The sequence below is a fragment of the Poromitra crassiceps genome (assembly GCF_964638095.1).
Source record: "Poromitra crassiceps genome assembly, chromosome: 14".
Taxonomy (NCBI): domain Eukaryota; kingdom Metazoa; phylum Chordata; class Actinopteri; order Beryciformes; family Melamphaidae; genus Poromitra; species Poromitra crassiceps.
The window spans coordinates 40,461,326-40,483,055 of record NC_139633.1 but is presented as its reverse complement, the minus strand read 5'-3'; the positions used below and the strand labels follow the sequence as shown (position 1 = coordinate 40,483,055).

General features: G+C 45.2%; 1 protein-coding gene across 1 annotated transcript in view; it reads left to right on the top strand.

Moving 5' to 3' along the window:
* Positions 1–311: 311 nt before the first annotated feature.
* The window catches only part of LOC310789201 (uncharacterized protein), a 73,244-nt gene continuing 51,825 nt past the window's right edge, over positions 312–21,730 (top strand). The window contains exons 1-2 of the mRNA XM_083650788.1: positions 312–392; positions 19,658–19,936. Coding sequence (XP_083506914.1) covers positions 19,684–19,936 — 253 coding nt within the window. The 5' untranslated portion in view covers positions 312–392; positions 19,658–19,683. The remainder of the gene's footprint in view (positions 393–19,657; positions 19,937–21,730) is intronic.

The window sequence follows — 21,730 nt, the reverse complement described above, 5'->3', positions numbered from 1 at the left end:
CCAATTCTCAATGGCTTCCTTGTTTTGCTCAGGAATACAAAAAAACTTTAACTGGCGATTTTCTACATTTGTTGTCTGCGCAGCCCACCACACAACAGCTTTGAGCTATCTTTAATTGAAGGAAAATGACGCTGGTGTGTGGAAATAAACGGAGGTTTTCCCCCATGATGGGCGTGTCCTATTTCATGCAGTGTCTCTATGGGCATGGTTAGAGAATGTTGTTGCACATCATGTAACTGCCACGCCCCCTGTTCACTTCCTCTTTTCTGCATCTTAAAGCTGTAGGCGATCTGACAACAGGCACAGACTGACTGAAAACTCTGTCTATGTTCTCTTCATTAAAACCAGGCCAGATGTCCATCCCATCTCTATAGGCCTCTAGAGAATGCCAGGTAAGATCTGTGCAATTAATGATTTAAGTGTATAATGTTGCTGTGCTTATTATATGTTTGTGTTATTGCATTTATGGGAGAGAAAACCGTTACAAAATAATTCTAAGTTGCAAAATTCTCTGCCTTAAAATAAAAATAAAATAAAAGGACCCACTGACTGCCCCCCTGCAGTTACTTTGGCCAGACAGCAGATTTTGAGACATTAATTTGCAGGCAATCAAATGCATTTGCACTGTAAAATGTTTTTTTATGCCTAGAATAATGTATGAAACTTAGAATTATCTTTTAATTGTTTTCTCTCATAAGTGCTTCAAGCTAAGTTTGAAGAAGCTAAAGACTCAAACCAATGATGCGATGCACTTTACAGGCAGCTTGACCGTGTTTTGAATTATTTTATTTTGGACAAGGGATGTTTGCACATACAAGGAAACTGACTTGGTGTGGTTGGTGCACAAGTTACATAGCGCCACTGTCTGGCGGAAACGTCATATCTAAAAAAAAAAAGCTATTTTTCACACGCAAAAAAACATTCAGATTTTAACATAGTGTAATAATAACAACTTTAATAACAAGTATAACATCTTTTGCTGGGCCAAAATACCTGAAACTTTCACAGGTTATTTTCTACCTACTAAATCTTAAATCCATTTATGAAAATGTCAGGAACTCTGTGAACTCTGTTTTGTTATTCTTGTGTGGCCTGCTTCCTCCTGGTCACTTACAGGCTGTGTGTACAGGCTGCTGAGATGTTTGGAAAAGCTGGTTTCACACAGTCTGTTCTTGATTATTTCTCAGTAAAGTTCCTCTGTTGCTCCTGAACGTCGCCTGCTATCTGCCTCTTTCTGAATTTGGGTCCACACACCTTTTCTACACAAAACCTGACAGAAAATAAACAAATAAAATAAGATAAATATATGTTTTTAAAGGCTGAATTTGGACAGTGACAATAGGTTACATAAGGAACACGATAAGTTAGAAGAAAATATACAAGATTTAGACAGATAACAGATAACAATATGAACAGTATTAACAACCAATTGTGGCAAACCAGCAGGTTATATTTTGGCTGATCAACTGACAGCTTTGTTTGTTCATTTGCGGGTCATGTGGGTCAGTTCAGGACCGTGAGCAGGTCACACTGGAATCTGATGTTGGGTCAGTTCAGGACCGTGAGCAGGTCACACTGGAATCTGGTGTTGGGTCAGTTCAGGACTGTGGGCAGGTCACACTGGAATCTGATGTTGGGTCAGTTCAGGACTGTGAGCAGGTCACACTGGAATCTGATGTTGGGTCAGTTCAGGACTGTGAGCAGGTCACACTGGAATCTGATGTTGGGTCAGTTCAGGACCGTGAGCAGGTCACACTGGAATCTGATGTTGGGTCAGTTCAGGACCGTGAGCAGGTCACACTGGAATCTGATGTTGGGTCAGTTCAGGACTGTGAGCAGGTCACACTGGAATCTGATGTTGGGTCAGTTCAGGACCGTGAGCAGGTCACACTGGAATCTGATGTTGGGTCAGTTCAGGACTGTGAGCAGGTCACACTGGAATCTGATGTTGGGTCAGTTCAGGACTGTGAGCAGGTCACACTGGAATCTGATGTTGGGTCAGTTCAGGACCATGAGCAGGTCACACTGGAATCTGATGTTGGGTCAGTTCAGGACTGTGAGCAGGTCACACTGGAATCTGGTGTTGGGTCAGTTCAGGACTGTGAGCAGGTCACACTGGAATCTGATGTTGGGTCAGTTCAGGACTGTGAGCAGGTCACACTGGAATCTGGTGTTGGGTCAGTTCAGGACTGTGAGCAGGTCACACTGGAATCTGATGTTGGGTCAAGTTCAAGTTCAAGTTTATTGTCATATTCTGGCAACAATGCAAACATCTGTCACCTGCAATGAAAATCTTATACTCAGCGCTCATTTCAACTTCAGTATTAAAAGGTTAAAAGAGGTATAAAGATAAAAACATACTTAGTAAGTAAAAAAAAAACAAGAACCCCAATTGCACAGCAATTCACACACGACAGAGAGTATACACACAAAAAATTAATAAAGCTATAGTGCTATAGTGCAATACTGAATACGGAAAGGGGGGGGGGACAGCAGCTTAACAGCCCGATGGCTGGCGGAGGGTGGGGGCAGTCAACAGTTCAACAGCCCGATGCCTGGGGGGGGGGAAAGGGGGAGGGGCGCCCAGACAGCTATTTAGAGGCAGAGTTAAGCATCCTGATGGCTTGGGGATACAGGCTGTCTCAGGACCTGCAGGTTCAGGTGAGCTGGTCACACTGGAATCTGGTGTTGGGTCAGAATTCAGGACCGTGAGCAGGTCACACTGGAATCTGGTGTTGGGTCAGAATTCAGGACCGTGAGCAGGTCACACTGGAATGTGGTGTTGGGTCAGAATTCAGGACCGTGAGCAGGTCACACTGGAATCTGGTGTTGGGTCAGAATTCAGGACCGTGAGCAGGTCACACTGGAATGTGGTGTTGGGTCAGAATTCAGGACCGTGAGCAGGTCACACTGGAATCTGGTGTTGGGTCAGAATTCAGGACCGTGAGCAGGTCACACTGGAATCTGGTGTTGGGTCAGAATTCAGGACCGTGAGCAGTGGAATCTGACACATTGCGAACAAACTATAAATTTGATGTGAGCAATAAATCCGAATTGAGCAGTAAGATTTTAGTGACACAAACTGTCTTGCTCTGTGCACTGCAGATGTGTGCAAAGGAGAGACAGAAAGACAGAGAGAGGGGGACATAGACAGAGAAAGAGGGGGGAGACACAGAGAGAAAAACAGAGAGAAAGACAGAGAGAGGGGCAGAGACAGACAGATTGAGAGGGGGACAGAGAGAGGGGGGACAGAGAGGGGGGACAGAGAGAGAGGGGGAGAGACAGAGAGATGGGGAGAGAGAGAGGTGGAGGAGACGGAGAGAGAGGGGGACAGAGAGAGACAGAGAGGGAGGAGACAGAGAGAGAGGGGGGACAGAGAGAGACAGAGAGGGAGGAGACAGAGAGAGAGGGGGACAGAGAGGGAGGAGACAGAGAGAGAGACACAGAGAGAGAGGGTACAGAGAGAGAGACACTGGGGCATGTAAAAAAAAACAAGAACAGGAAAGGGAAATGACAGTTAGGGGAGTGCCTGAGCTGCTCCTGGACCTCATAATATACCTCCAAATAATGTTGTAGACAAGGAAACACACACAGACGCGCGCGCACACACGCACACACACACACACACACACACACACACACACACACACACACACACACACACACAATAAATCAAGTTTAAACTAGATATAGTAAGCCAACCTAGCCTACAGTAGCTAGCCCAGCCTACCCAAAACTGCTAGCCACTGCCTGGCCCTGGGCAAGTGTTCAGTCGTCCCCAGAGGCTCTACAGGTGAACCAGTGCTCTGGAAGAATGACCTGTGTGAATATAGAATACACTTTTGACCATGTTTCACCCACATCTAGTAGTTCCATGTAGTTTATGGCATAAAACAGAAGCAAACTCAGATTTTCCTTCTTTTGGTTGAAATAGGCTACATCTTTTTTAATTTTTTTATTTAACCTTTATTTAACCAGGCAAGTCATTAAGAACAGATTCTTATTTACAAGAGAGAGCCCCAGGAACGAGTCCGGAAATCATCCATGCTAACACTCATGGTTCTTCACTGTTTTCGCCTATGGGATTTTTGAAAGGGTTTTTGCCACGATGCTTCTAATAAGGTCTCTGGGCAACACACGCTTAATCAAATGCGAACCAGTGTTTAGTAATATCATCTTCACACGAGGACCACTTTTATGAGTTTTGAAGCTTTTACGTGCCGTTTAAAGGGCGGCTAGCTAGCAAACGGCTAAATGAGACTACACTGTTGAATCGACGGGGATATATACGTCAATAACGTCATCACTTCAAAGGACGAACACGGAAATTCTCTTTCCCTCACCTGGTTCAGCCCGTTCAGCCCGAGGTAATCAGTGCACACATCAACAACAGTCCAGGTTGAGTGGTGACGTGACGGGGAAGCCTATGCGACATGTAGTTCTGAATTAGCTTAGCTCGAGCTTTTTACTTCTAGGGCTCGCATTTACGCTACAAAACTCATGAAAGTGGTCCTCATGTGTGAAGATTATCCCGCTGAACTCTGGTTCGCGTTTGATTAAGCTTGTGTTGCCCAGAGACCTTATTTGAAGCATCGCGGCAAAAACCCATTCAAAAATCCCATCCCACCGAAACAGTGAAGAACCAGGAAGTCCGGGACTTCCGCATTCTGACTACACAAATACGTCATCCCTGGGGCTCTCTATGGCGACCTTAAGGCAGGGCCTCCTGAGGGCTAGGGGTAGGGACTAAAGAAAAATTTAAAATACAAATAATTTAAAATGACAGGGCACATATCAGATAAAGGAAAGGAATTGATCCAGGACAGCACTCCAATAACTTTTTTAATTTTTTTTAATTGTTATTGCCTTTTCAGAGACGTTTCGGGTCAGTGGCAAGTAAGGTGAATCAGTTACACACAGGTGATGGTTATCAGCAATCACGCCGACACAGCAGCTCCCAAAAAGGCACATATCAGGATATATACAACACATCCTATACTTACGTCCCACACGTTAGTTGGCATCGTGTATGACAGCAACAATACCTGAGCATAAATAATATAATACACAAACATAGTTTGTAGCGTCAACATTATAAAGGAGACAAAAAACAAACTGTTCACAAGCAATGAGCAACTGACTAGTAGACAGCACACACTACAGAGTAGACAGCACACACTACAGAGTAGACAGCACACACACTACAGAGTAGACATCACACACTACAGAGTAGACAGCACACACTACAGAGTAGACAGCACACACTACAGAGTAGACAGCACACACTATAGAGTAGACAGCACACACACTACAGATTACACACAGCACACTACAGAGTAGACAGCACACACACTACAGAGTAGACAGCACACACTACAGAGTAGACAGCACACACTACAGAGTAGACAGCACACACTATAGAGTAGACAGCACACACACTACAGATTACACACAGCACACTACAGAGTAGACAGCACACACTACAGAGTAGACATCACACACTACAGAGTAAACAGCACACACTACAGAGTAGATTGCACACACTACAGAGTAGACACTACAGAGTAGACATCACACACTACAGAGTAGACAGCACACACTACAGAGTAGACAGCACACACTACAGAGTAGACACTACAAAGTAGACAGCACACACTACAGAGTAGACAGCACACACTACAGAGTAGACAGCACACACTACAGAGTAGACAGCTCACACTACAGAGTAGACAGCACACACTACAGAGTAGACAGCACACACTACAGAGTAGACAGCACACACTACAGAGTAGACAGCACACACTACAGAGTAGACAGCACACACTACAGAGTAGACACTACAGAGTAGACAGCACACACTACAGAGTAGACAGCACACACTACAGAGTAGACAGCATACACTACAGAGTAGACAGCTCACACTACACAGTAGACAGCACACACTACAGAGTAGACAGCACACCCTACAGAGTAGACAGCACACACACTACAGAGTAGACAGCACACACTACACAGTAGACAGCACACACTACAGAGTATACAGCACACACTACAGAGTAGACAGCTCACACTACAGAGTAGACAGCACACACTACACAGTAGACAGCACACACACTACAGAGTAGACAGCACACACTACAGAGTAGACAGCACACACTACAGAGTAGACAGCACACACTACAGAGTAGACAGCACACACACTACAGAGTAGACAGCACACACTACAGAGTAGACAGCACACACTACAGAGTAGACAGCACACACTACAGAGTAGACAGCACACACTACAGAGTAGACAGCACACACTACAGAGTAGACAGCACACACTACAGAGTAGACAGCACACACACTACAGAGTAGACAGCACACACTACAGAGTAGACAGCACACACTACAGAGTAGACAGCTCACACTACAGAGTAGACAGCACACACTACACAGTAGACAGCACACACACTACAGAGTAGACAGCACACACTACAGAGTAGACAGCACACACTACAGAGTAGACAGCTCACACTACAGAGTAGACAACACACACTACACAGTAGACAGCACACACACTACAGAGTAGACAGCTCACACTACAGAGTAGACAGCTCACACTACACAGTAGACAGCACACACACTACAGAGTAGACAGCACACACTACAGAGTAGACAGCTCACACTACACAGTAGACAGCACACACTACACAGTAGACAGCACACGACAGAGTAGACAGCACACACTACAGAGTAGACAGCACACACTACAGAGTATAGACATCACACACACTACAGAGTATAGGCAGCACACACTACAGAGTAGACAGCACACACTACAGAGTATAGACAGCACACACTACAGAGTAGACAGCACACACTACAGAATAGACAGCACACACTACAGAGTAGACAGCACACACTACAGAGTAGACAGCACACACTACAGAGTAGACATCACACACACTACAGAGTAGACAGCACACACTACAGAGTATAGACAGCACACACTACAGAGTAGACAGCACACACTACAGAGTATAGACAGCACACACTACAGAATAGACAGCACACACTACAGAGTGGACAGCAGACACTAGAGAGTAGACATCACACACACTACAGAGTAGACAGCACACACTACAGAGTAGACAGCACACACTACAGAGTAGACAGCACACACTACAGAGTAGACAGCTCACACTACAGAGTAGACAGCGCACACACACTACAGAGTAGACATCACACACTACAGAGTAGACAGCACACACTACAGATTAGACAGCACACACTACAGAGTAGACAGCACACACTATAAAGTAGACAGCACACACACTACAGATTACACACAGCACACTACAGAGTAGACAGCACACACTACAGAGTAGACAGCACACACTACAGAGTAGACAGCACACACTATAGAGTAGACAGCACACACACTACAGATTACACACAGCACACTACAGAGTAGACAGCACACACTACAGAGTAGACATCACACACTACAGAGTAAACAGCACACACTACAGAGTAGATTGCACACACTACAGAGTAGACAGCACACACTACAGAGTAGACAGCACACACTACAGAGTAGACACTACAGAGTAGACAGCACACACTACAGAGTAGACAGCACACACTACAGAGTAGACAGCACACACACTACAGAGTAGACAGCACACACTACAGAGTAGACAGCACACACTACAGAGTAGACAGCACACACTACAGAGTAGACAGCTCACACTACAGAGTAGACAGCACACACTACAGAGTGACAGCACACACTACAGAGTAGACAGCACACACTACAGAGTAGACAGCACACACTACAGAGTAGACACTACAGAGTAGACAGCACACACTACAGAGTAGACAGCACACACTACAGAGTAGACAGCATACACTACAGAGTAGACAGCTCACACTACACAGTAGACAGCACACACTACAGAGTAGACAGCACACACTACAGAGTAGACAGCACACACACTACAGAGTAGACAGCACACACTACAGAGTAGACAGCACACACTACAGAGTAGACAGCACACACTACAGAGTAGACAGCTCACACTACAGAGTAGACAGCACACACTACACAGTAGACAGCACACACACTACAGAGTAGACACTACAGAGTAGACAGCACACACTACAGAGTAGACAGCTCACACTACAGAGTAGACAGCACACACTACAGAGTAGACAGCTCACACTACAGAGTAGACAGCACACACAGTAGACAGCACACACACTACAGAGTAGACAGCACACACTACACAGTAGACAGCACACACACTACAGAGTAGACAGCTCACACTACAGAGTAGACAGCTCACACTACACAGTAGACAGCACACACACTACAGAGTAGACAGCACACACTACAGAGTAGACAGCTCACACTACACAGTAGACAGCACACACTACACAGTAGACAGCACACGACAGAGTAGACAGCACACACTACAGAGTAGATAGACAGCACACACTACAGAGTAGACAGCACACACTACAGAGTATAGACATCACACACACTACAGAGTAGACAGCACACACTACAGAGTAGACATCACACACACTACAGAGTAGACAGCACACACTACAGAGTATAGGCAGCACACACTACAGAGTAGACAGCACACACTACAGAGTATAGACAGCACACACTACAGAGTAGACAGCACACACTACAGAATAGACAGCACACACTACAGAGTAGACAGCACACACTACAGAGTAGACAGCACACACTACAGAGTAGACATCACACACACTACAGAGTAGACAGCACACACTACAGAGTATAGACAGCACACACTACAGAATAGACAGCACACACTACAGAGTGGACAGCACACACTACAGAGTAGACATCACACACACTACAGAGTAGACAGCACACACTACAGAGTAGACAGCACACACTACAGAGTAGACAGCACACACTACAGAGTAGACAGCCCACACTACAGAGTAGACAGCACACACTACAGAGTAGACATCACAGACACTACAGAGTAGACACTACAGAGTAGACAGCACACACTACAGAGTAGACAGCACACACTACAGAGTAGACAGCACACACTACAGAGTAGACATCACACACACTACAGAGTAGACACTACAGAGTAGACAGCACACACTACAGAGTAGACAGCACACACTACAGAGTAGACAGCTCACACTACACAGTAGACAGCACACACTACACAGTAGACAGCACACACTACAGAGTAGACAGCACACACTACAGAGTAGACAGCACACACTACAGAGTATAGACATCACACACACTACAGAGTATAGGCAGCACACAGTACAGAGTAGACAGCACACACTACAGAGTATAGACAGCACACACTACAGAGTAGACAGCACACACTACAGAGTAGACAGCACACACTACAGAGTAGACACTACAGAGTAGACAGCACACACTACAGAGTAGACAGCACACACTACAGAGTAGACAGCATACACTACAGAGTAGACAGCTCACACTACACAGTAGACAGCACACACTACAGAGTAGACAGCACACACTACAGAGTAGACAGCACACACACTACAGAGTAGACAGCACACACTACAGAGTAGACAGCACACACTACAGAGTAGACAGCACACACTACAGAGTAGACAGCTCACACTACAGAGTAGACAGCACACACTACACAGTAGACAGCACACACACTACAGAGTAGACAGCACACACTACAGAGTAGACAGCACACACTACAGAGTAGACAGCTCACACTACAGAGTAGACAGCACACACTACAGAGTAGACAGCTCACACTACAGAGTAGACAGCACACACAGTAGACAGCACACACACTACAGAGTAGACAGCACACACTACACAGTAGACAGCACACACACTACAGAGTAGACAGCTCACACTACAGAGTAGACAGCTCACACTACACAGTAGACAGCACACACACTACAGAGTAGACAGCACACACTACAGAGTAGACAGCTCACACTACACAGTAGACAGCACACACTACACAGTAGACAGCACACGACAGAGTAGACAGCACACACTACAGAGTAGATAGACAGCACACACTACAGAGTAGACAGCACACACTACAGAGTATAGACATCACACACACTACAGAGTAGACAGCACACACTACAGAGTAGACATCACACACACTACAGAGTAGACAGCACACACTACAGAGTATAGGCAGCACACACTACAGAGTAGACAGCACACACTACAGAGTATAGACAGCACACACTACAGAGTAGACAGCACACACTACAGAATAGACAGCACACACTACAGAGTAGACAGCACACACTACAGAGTAGACAGCACACACTACAGAGTAGACATCACACACACTACAGAGTAGACAGCACACACTACAGAGTATAGACAGCACACACTACAGAATAGACAGCACACACTACAGAGTGGACAGCACACACTACAGAGTAGACATCACACACACTACAGAGTAGACAGCACACACTACAGAGTAGACAGCACACACTACAGAGTAGACAGCACACACTACAGAGTAGACAGCCCACACTACAGAGTAGACAGCACACACTACAGAGTAGACATCACAGACACTACAGAGTAGACACTACAGAGTAGACAGCACACACTACAGAGTAGACAGCACACACTACAGAGTAGACAGCACACACTACAGAGTAGACATCACACACACTACAGAGTAGACACTACAGAGTAGACAGCACATACTACAGAGTAGACAGCACACACTACAGAGTAGACAGCTCACACTACACAGTAGACAGCACACACTACACAGTAGACAGCACACACTACAGAGTAGACAGCACACACTACAGAGTAGACAGCACACACTACAGAGTATAGACATCACACACACTACAGAGTATAGGCAGCACACACTACAGAGTAGACAGCACACACTACAGAGTATAGACAGCACACACTACAGAGTAGACAGCACACACTACAGAGTAGACAGCACACACTACAGAGTAGACAGCACACACTACAGAGTAGACAGCACACACTACAGAGTAGACAGCACACACTACAGAGTAGACAGCACACACTACAGAGTAGACAGCACACACTACAGAGTAGACAGCACACACTACAGAGTAGCACATGCCGGCATTAGAACAAGCAAAAAAACAAGTGAGCACCAACCAATTTATAAACAGCCAAACAAAACAGCAGAGAGCAGAGATATCAAAGGGTTTAGAAGCAGTTGCATGACTCCGAAAGAGAAACCACAATCAAGCGTTTAAAGGCTGATTTGGTGATGAGGTGAACTAGTTTAAGTGCTTTTTGTAGATTGTTCCAGTCGCGGGCAGCGGCGGCACGGAAAGCCAACAGACCGAGAGCAGTATTAGTTTTGGGAGCTTTCAACAGAAAGAGGTGCGCAGAGCGGGTGTTGCAGATTCACCCCACACTGACTATGTTTACATGCACACAATATTCCACTATTATTCGGAAAATGACTATATTCTGAATTTGATAAGGGTCATGTAAACAGCATATTCCAGTTGCATTTTCCGAATTTGCCCTTTTTCCGAATTTAGCATTTTCCGATTAAGACATCTGGGTTATTCCAGTATTATTCGGGTTTTCGGAGGATTCTTTGATCATGTATACAGCGCATTCGGAATATGTGTCTCAATCAGGGTTTTTACACGGGAAGGCTGCATTTACCCACTATGCTTCTGCTAGCTGGAACAAATTGCCTGAAGACCTCAGATCTGCCCCAACCTTACTTACTTTTAAAAATAGACTAAAGACTTTTATGTTTACCGTCGCCTTTAACTGCTGACAGCTACTATGCAAACCCAATGAGTCCTCTATAAGTTTTAGCTCTTTCTGCAACTGCTGCGCCTGCTGCCTATTGCACTTTTTTATACTCTTTTTTTTTTAAGTTTTGTTGTGATGCTTTTAAATGTCCATTTTATTTCTTCTTTTGGTTTATTTTCCTGTAATACACTTTTTATACTCTTTTTTTTTAAGTTTTGTTGTGATGCTTTTAAATGTCCGTTTTACTCTCTTCTTTTATTTTATTTTCCTGTCAACCATTTTATGTGAAGCACTTTGAATTGCCTCTGTGTATGAAATGTGCTATACAAATAAACTTGACTTGACTTGACTTTACTGCAGTTTGCGATGCATGTTGCCTGTTTGTGGTAAACTGATGTGTGCTAGAAAGCTCTAGAAGAGGCGATATAATCATAATAATCCATCATCTCTGGCATGCAAAAAGAAAAGCCGACATTTCTGATCGGCTCCACCTACCTGCATCTCTCTCTCCCCGCCCTCCCTCACGTGTCGGGGAGGGCGAGCTACGGCTGCATGTAAACGGGAATATTAGTGGATTATTCATTTAGTCGGAATATTGTCATTTTCCGAATATGGGCAAAAAGCGGAATATTGTGTTCATGTAAACGTAGTCACTGAGAGCACGGGGGGCTTGTGACCGGGAGGTCGTCGGTTCAATCCCCGGGACTGGCAGGACAAATCTGGGTCGGAAAAGTGAAAAGGCAGCGCTTGCCCCTCCCTCATTACCACCACTGAGGTGCCCTTGAGCAAGGCCCTTAACCCCAACCTCTCCATTGGAGCTGATCAGTGGCCAGCAGATTAGACTGTGGTTGTACTGCTCAGCTTCCAGGTGTGAATGTGAACAGGGCGCTCCTGAAAAAGAGAGCAGTGAGACTCCCCCTGTACTGTATAAATAATAGTAAAAAAAAAGAGTAAAATTCCTTTTGGATATGTCATTACACACAGCCTTGCCACGCCAATACATCAAATTCTGCTGCTAAAATTGGGTATTAGCAGATAATTCAATGAGGCAATCAAATATAACTCACTGAGAAACTTTTATCACATCGCAAAGAGGGAAATTAATTGGGAAAACTTGTTGGACAAATGGACATAGGCTATTTACCTTCACCAATCCAATAACCACCACAGACGATCTGTCAATAAGCTCTCTCCATCTCTCTCTGTCCTCGGCACGAGTGAGAAAACTCTATTATGCATGGAGAGAATTACAGCATATTGCATGCCTCGCGCAAACAGCCATTGTGAATCTGATTGGTTTTGATTGACGTAATTCCCAGGCCACACCTGTGAATAATTCTGGTAGTTAAGACCGCCCAAATCCTGTTTGCGTTGGCATTTTGGGGGCGCAGATGATTTGTCACGGTGGCACGTGCCGTGAACGTTTCCGCATCCCCGCCGAGAATTGCATCCCCACCATATTTCGGGGCTGTTTTAACTTAGAAAACAGGGAGGTCACATCTACCAGACAATTATATCACTTTTACACAGTTACATTTCTGTATAAATCATTACAATATGCTCCCGTGAGGTGGGGATGCGTTTAGCTGCTGCCGAGCGGGGGTGAAAAACTCGGCATAACACCTGGACACTGGCGCAAGGTGGACTGCTATCTTCCCTGCCTTAAGGCATGCACAAACAGATGCGCAACCACAAATACTGTAGGGGATATCACCTGTACCAAGATAGGGCTCAAGATGTTTATTGTCACTCGATGTACAAGTACATCATTATCATCATCAACATCGTATTACAAATCTGTTGTCTGTGCATGTCTATAAACTATAAATGGAATATAAATAGAATATTGCGTCTTACCCTTCAATATTACAAGTCTCTTTTCTGTGCATGTATATTGCTGTTGCCCATAAATAGAATGTTGCATTTTGCACAGCGGTTTGAGAGTCATTATTGGGTGGTTTTATTTATTATTTAGGAGTCTGGTGGCTTGGGGGATGAAGCTGTTTCTCAGCCTGCTTGTCAGAGTTTTTGGGGTTCTGTATCTCCTCCCTGATGGTAGCAGGGAGAACATGTTGTTGAGTGGGTGGGTTGAGTCTTTGATTATTTTCATGTCCCTCTTGAGGCAGCGATGTGTCTACAGCTCCCGTACCAGGAGGTGAAGCAGCCGCTCAACAGGCTCTCGATGGTGCCTCTGTAGAAGTCTTTTAATATCTTGGGTCTCAAGCCGATCCTCTTTAGTCGCCTGAGGCCGTGCAGGCGTTGTTGGGCCTTTTTGGCAACAGAGGTGGTGTGGCTGGTCCAGGTTAGGTCCCGGTGGATGTTGACACCTATAGGTACTTGAAGCTGTCCACTCTCTCTACCTCTGTGCTCTAGATGGTGACCAGGCGGTGCCCCCCCCCCCCCCCCCCCTCCTGTAGTCTATAATAACCTCCTTGGTTTTGGCCACGTTCAGGGAGAGGAAAAATAACAGAATCAATCTCGTTTATTAACACATTCACTGCCAACAGTTTTTTTTTAACTGTAGGTACTAGGTAGCTTCTGCCAAGGTTTTTTTTTGAGGATTCTGGCTCATCTTTCAAGAGCCGAGGATTCTTTTCTGTTAGGATTTTGTGAACACAAAATATCTCAAAATAACTAATATAATGTGTGCTTTCTCTGTCTAAAAGAGTTAGTTTGTAGAGTTAGTACTTATGTAGGCATTAGCAGTTGAATACAGCATGGTTTCAGAGATTTTCAGAGAGTTTTGAGATAAATGGATTTTTAGAACCACCTCACGTGCCTGTGATTATGGGTGCCCTTGGGCAAGTGTGTATACTGTATTGTGTGTGTGTGTGTGTGTGTGTGTGTGTGTGTGTGTGTGTGTGTGTGTGTGTGTGTGTGTGTGCGTGCGTGCGTGCGTGCGTGCGTGCGTGCGTGATTCGATAGAACAGGCAGAACAGTCACTTTAACCATTTATTTTTGGCATCAGTGAGACATCAGACATCTAAACAATATCGTTCTGAACAGTAATTTCCTCCATAGCAGCACCCGCACCCCCCTCTCCTTCAAACTCCTCCCTCCGTAGGTGTGTCTCTGGTGGCTTTGCAGTGTTTGTCACAGGCGAGTTTCTGCTGCCTGCCTGTCTGTGCTGCTGCTGCTGGCGCGGCCGCTCGTCGGGCGAGTCTGGATTAGACTGTAAAATCGGGCTCGTTCGTTTCTGGGTTTTCGGTTGTGAGCTTTGATGAAGCTGCGTGCGATTCTGGGCTTTCTGCTGGTGTTTCAAAGTGTGTTGCACCCATAATCTATTATGCAAATTTGCAATCCCCCACCGCCAGCTCCCAGCGCCAAAGCGAAAGCGTTTTCGCCAATCCATTTTCATGAGAATGGCTTCCTCACGCTGATGTTTTTTCTTGGCTTTCTCTCGTCTGGAGAGCACTGTCGCCACTTAGTGGGTCGGTAAAATAGATTATACACATTCAATACCTCCCATATTTTTATAGGAGATGTAAAAGGGTTTGATCCACGTCCCACCGTCAATTTTTTTTTTTTTTTTTGACGAGATATCTCGTCCACGGCAGTCAACCGCTGGTTTCTGCTTGACGAGATATCTCGTCCACAGCAGTGAACGTGTTAATGACCCCAAAACACCATGACATGACAATATATTACAACTCGCCTGGCCATAGAATGGGCAAGATACATCAGAAAAATTACCTTGACCTAAAATCATGTGACTCATGTCACTATTTACATTACAGCCCCGGCTGGTCGTCATAGCGACCACACACCTGCCCTCCGCCCATAGCCAAAGCAGGCTTAAATCCATACACGGACCTTTTAAACTGGTTAGGAAATCCTGTTGCCTCTATATCATATGACCTACATGGGCAATGAGACCATCGGCCAGGAGAATGGATATCAATTTGTTGTTATTTATCCTACATGCATATGCTACGTGCAGAAGGGAAGCCAAGCCACCACGCCGGCTTGTGCTGGGTGGGGGGCGGGAGTTACGCTACGAGGAGAAGGGAAGCTACCACCCCGGCGGAGCTGACGTTACACACAACTACAAGGGGTTCCAGAGCAGCAGAATTTTTCTCTCTCAAAACAATTGAAAACCGTCATGTTAAGGCTGAGCAAGGAGATCGATTTTCTTTCACCAGAGCCGAAGGCAGCAACACAAAAGACTGATGGAAATAACAGAAGAGAATTGGCAACAGGCGGACACCGTGGTGGTGAGTAGGTCAGAGACTGGTCATGAGTTACATGATTTTAGATGGGTCAAAGTAATATTTCCGATGTATCTTGCCCATTCTATGGCCAGGCGAGTTGTCATATATTGTCATGTCATGGTGTTTTGGGGTAATTAATAAACAAGATATATTCTGTTATTTTCTATATTTTTTCTTGGTTGTGTTAGTTTACATTGAAATCAACGGGGAGAGCCTTGTGTTTTCCCCCTAAAAGGGGGCGGGAACATGTGGCGCCTACAAAATGACGTATTGCCGATCTGACGTATATCCAGTCACATTTCCTGTCCAGCCTGGAGGGCACGATCGTGTTGAGCGCTGAGCTGTGTAGTCCACGAACAACGTTCTTACGTAGGTGTCCTTTCCCTTCAGGTGGGAGAGGGCCATGTGTAGCACAAGGGCTACGGCATCTGCTGTGCTCCTGTTGGCACGGTATGTGAATTGCAGGGGGTCGTGGGGGGGAGGAGCAGGGGGCGGATGCATCTGGTGAAAAAAATCCTTCAGCTTTGAGTGACCGTCACAAGTCCGTCTGACAGCGCGTGGAGCTCGGGGCAAACTGCTCATTGCAGCGCTTTGAGGCACCAGGCTGGAGCTGTTTTTTTATGGAGCTTTTTCCTGAAGGCAGATTGTTGCTTTTCTCTGCTTGCTGGTTTTGGTGGACAATAACCGTTGTTTCTGGGCAACTCTATCACATGATGGTGAAAACACAGATTGACGTGATATCACGTCAATGGCGGGGAAAGGGTTAAAGGGATAGTTCGGTTTGTTTGAAGTGGGGTCCTATCAGCTAGTTCGATACACTAACTTAATTAGGTACAGTGGTCTGCAGGCTGGGCGCATTGTGGAACGAGACCGCGCACTCAGAGCAGCACCCAAACCAGCCTTTTCTCTGTAAGTACGGGGGGTCAACAACTAAAACGTAATTTAGCCACCTAAAACACCTAAAACAATGGCCACCTAAACAAATCGATATCCGTGTACATGCACGCTCTATTTTGACAATTTTCAGCGCTTTACTTTTCCGCAAAACAGCAGTTTCATTCGGCACTGCTTTTTCTCCCAACCGTACAACTACCGTATTCCTCCGCTAAAAGCCAGCACAGAGCACAGAGCCGCGGTTTACAAAACAGGAAGGCTTAGAAGAGAGATAAAACACTGACTTACTTTAGAGTCAGACAACAAGTCACCTGGCCTCTCTGGTCTGGGACGTTTTCCACAATTTATCCTGGGAATGGTGAAAAAGGTCTGCAGGGCACCCTGGCATTTAGGCAGCAGGCGCATCTCTCTGCCTGTTCACTCTCTGCAAAAGTTCCTCTTCTGTATTCTCTCTGGTTCATAATTGTATCCTCTTGTCACCAAGGTGAATGGCATATCATCCTCGCTATCAAAATCACTCTTATTTTCGTTCGTGTATTCTATTTGTTGTGTCTTCACTAACAAACCGAGAGAAATAAAATACCCCCAAATAACTGCGGAGTAATCCAGTGCTGCGGCTCTGTGCAGGCTTTTAGCGGAGGAATACGGTAGTTGTACGGTTGGGAGAAAAAGCAGTGCCGAATGAAACTGCTGTTTTGCGGAAAAGTAAAGCGCTGAAAATTGTCAAAATAGAGCGTGCATGTACACGGATATCGATTTGTTTAGGTGGGCGTTGTTTTAGGTGGCTAAATTACGTTTTAGTTGTTGACCCCCAGGACTTACAGAGAAAAAGCTGGTGAGGCTGCTGCTCTGGGTGCCGGATCTCGTTCGACGCTGCGCCCCGCTTCAAGACCACTGTACCTAATTAAGTTAGTGTATCTTATTAGCTGATAGGACCCCACTTCAAACAAACCGAACTATCCCTTTAATGGTACTAATTATCAGACACGCTCGCAGTCACACATCAGATTGTTTATTCCACGTGTGAAAAGCGAATCACGCCCCTGATAAATGGAACAGGCTCACGGACTCTCTAAAACTGGAGCGATTTGTCTCTATAGAGTCGTTCAGAGTACTTGCAGATATGTTACATAAGGATTGATCTTGTTTTTCTTCATGTTTTTATCTTGTTATCTATTTGTACTGTAATTTTGTATTTTCTATTTTGTGTTGTTGAAATGTCTAAATGCACTGTAACAGGGCGTCCTTGTAAATGAGAGCTTGCTCTCAAGGGCCTTCCCTGTATAAATAAAGGTTAAATAAAATAAAAATTAATAACAAATAAAATATTTGTGGGTGGTCATGAGATGATTTTTGAGATAGGGAAATAAACTAGTCTCTTATGTAAATTTGTCACATTTATCATGTCCTGTAAAGGTCCTTACACATCAAGAGCGATGTGAATATACAGCACGAAATTGCGATAATAATTTTGGCCCCCCTATCAATCACAGCCACAGATGTGTACACGTCGGAAGCAAATTTCTGAAAAATCGACAGTGGTTCGAAAAAATAAACACCGCAATAACGCTCAGCGCAACTTCGCCGTTGGTATGCACGGTTGCATTGACTGATAAAGGTTTGGAAAATATTATTGATGTGCGAATTAATCGCACGAAAAAAACGTTTCCGATGTGGAAGGACCTTAACTCATTGAATGCCATGGACGTCCTTCGACGTCCAATTAAATAGTGACGTAGAATGCCACGGACGTCCTTCGACGTCCAATGCGTTTTTTGACGGTGGGACGTCGATCAAAGCCTTCCGCAGCTCCTGTACAACTATAGTAGCTATTGGAGGTGTATAACCTATTTTACGGACTCATTAGGTGGCGACAGTGCTTGCTCGGTGCAGTCCAGATTAGAGACAGGTCCGAGAAACAGCCTAAAAGCCGTGGATCAAAGACAACCCGATGCATGCTCCCAGAGCCATTTGCTCTGTCGCGGGAGCTGACATTGGCTCCGAACAGGAGTCAATCCGCGCTCACAACTGAGCCCCTCTGTCCCTGTCTGTCTGTCTGTCTGTCTGTATAGTTTCTCCAACCGATTAGCAGCCAGGAAAGCAGCCCCTGACGCCAAACCATTCAGCAATCCGGGTTGGCTCTTCCCTGCTGTGGCGCTGAGAGCCGACAGCAGCACACAAACGCAGCACTCCGAAAATATAATGGTTGCGTGAGGCTGTGTGCAGTGTGGGGAGGAGTTTACGGGGGGAGGGGGGGAGGGGGGGGGTGCACGCAGGGCATCACACAACAACTACGTCACTACATCAGAAAATATTATCTTCAGACTCAGTGAATGTGCTTGAAATGCTGCATTTCACAAAAGGCGGATTATCTCAGCTAATAATTTGAAAAGCCTGAAAACGCTGAAAACAACCTATCTTCTCCGGCTCATAACTAAAGAACGGAAAATGGTATCAATAAACTTTTTTTTGCTGATGATACAATAGAGCCAGCTCGTTCTTGTGCGTGTTCGGTGTTTACATAGTAATATCACACAATATTCTGTGGGCCTCGAGAAATCACTGAAAATGCTCTGAAAACTCTGGCACTGGGAGCATCCGTTCTCCAAAAGTGGCTGGCACTGAATGAGTTAAAGGAGGTCACATGACCTCACTCTTCAGTTTTAAGTGGTCATGAGCCAAAAAGCCACCAGGACACCCCATGAGTGAATAAATTACATAATTGTTATTTGAGTTGAAAATAACATCTGATTTGCAGGGAGCCACAAGGATCATCCTTGAAGGATGGCAGCCAACAAGCTGCGAAAAGTTTTGGATGATTTGAACGATGAAGAGTTCAAGACATTCAAGTGGCTCCTGCAGCAGGCTGACACCATGGAAAACTTCCCAGTCATCCCAAAGAGCCGACTGTGTAATGCAGACAGGCTGGACACAGTGGATGAGATGGTCCAGACCTACCATCAAAACTCTCTGGAGGTGACCAAGAGAGTTTTGAGGGAGATGAAGAAGAATGATCTAGTGCAGAGTTTGCCAGAAGGTAAGTCATAGGAAGAGAAAAGTGCGGACAGGTGACAAAGAGACCGTTTGGTCTAGGGATGCACCGATCGATCGGCACGTGACCGGAAATGGCCGATTTTCACGTGATCGGCCTCGATCGGTGATCTGCGCCGGTCACTCTAAATAGCCGATTCTGTGAGCCGATTTTCACAAGACGTGCGCGCACCCCAAAGCACCGAGACAGGCACCCAGCCACCACACCACACACGCCAGCATACCTTCCTCGTTGTGGATTTTTTTCACCGTCAGTGAAGTAGACAAAGCTCGCAGTTTGTCACACATGCAAGTCGAAAATAAGCCGTGGAGACAGAGGTGCGGCCGAGTCCCGCTCGGCTGGAGTCCAGTCTGAGCGGCTCGCTTCACCTCACTGGCCCCTCTCTCTCTGCTCCAGCAACCCGCCACCGTGCACAGCCGGCTTGGCGAGGTGAACGTGAGCATTGTGTCCAGTATAACCATTCCCCGACCTGAATAATTAATTGTTCTCCATTCCACATCAGTGCTGCTGCCTCAGCCTGTCACTCATGTTGTAACGTGGAAACAGGAGAGAGTATTTGTTTCGTATTGCAAATAGAACTACATGAGAACGACGGACATAATAATAAAAATGCATCGGACTCACAAGTGTGCCAGGTTTTCTGTGCGTGACGATATTTTTTCGGATGGCAGATAAAAAGATGCATACCAAACTTCGGACTGTGTGTAAACTCCGCCTGATATTCAGACTGAAGATCGTTACTGTAACTCATAAACTCATTTCCCCTCTACTCAAGAGGACTGGTCTGGAGCCAGGCTATAAACTCCTTGTCCATGGATCATTTTGATGTTCTGTTGCACCTGTTTTCTTTTGGAAAAGTAAATGCATGATAGCTGTGGGATATAGGCTATTGGATTTAATTTAATTTTTGTATTCATTGTATTTGCACAAAAAGCTCTGTCAAGTAGCCTAACCTGGAACACTTTTATTTTGAGATGTGTTTGAGTGAGATGGTCCTACTTCATGCAAATGATAAGAATTGTTTATTTGTTTATTTGGATCCCCATTAGATGTAAGAATTGTTCTTTGAATCTTAATTTTCAAAGAAAGTTACAAAAACGTTTGTGTAAGCTGTCAATTGTTGTTTTTAGAAAAAAAAATCGGAATCGGCAAAAATCGGTATCGGCAAGTCAGACTATTCAAAAATCGGAAATCGGAAACGGCCAAGAAAATGGCAATCGGTGCATCCCTAGTTTGGTCAAATGCGTAAATTAGGTATACTATATTATAGGAACAATAGCATGAACTGTTAGCCTATCTTGCTTGCAGATAGATGTGTGAAGAAGGAGTCCCCTAACCATGAACTTCATGACAGCAGGTCATTGGTTCAGGTTTAATTAAATGGGAACACATACATGGGTCTGCACAGAGGAACACAGTTTGTGTGACCTAAGGCTGTTACACACCAAGAGCGAGCAAATAAACATTAGGAAAATTTAGAATCATTCACAGGCAGAAACAAGATGCGATTCTGTGGTTAAATAGGTTCTAAACAAACCATCACGACAGGAAAATAATTTCAACATCAAGCAGTGATGTCTTGTGAGGAGGAGTTCACTGCTTGGTACAGGAGCTGAAACCATGGCCGCTTTCACACCTACTTCAGGATGTCTGTGGGGAAGTTTGACCCTAGCAGAGGCTAGGTGATTGTCTGAGGTCAAAGGTCAGAGCAGAGGCTAGCCATGTGTCTGATGTCAAATATCAGAAGTCAGAACTGAAATAAGTCCAGTTTGAACACAG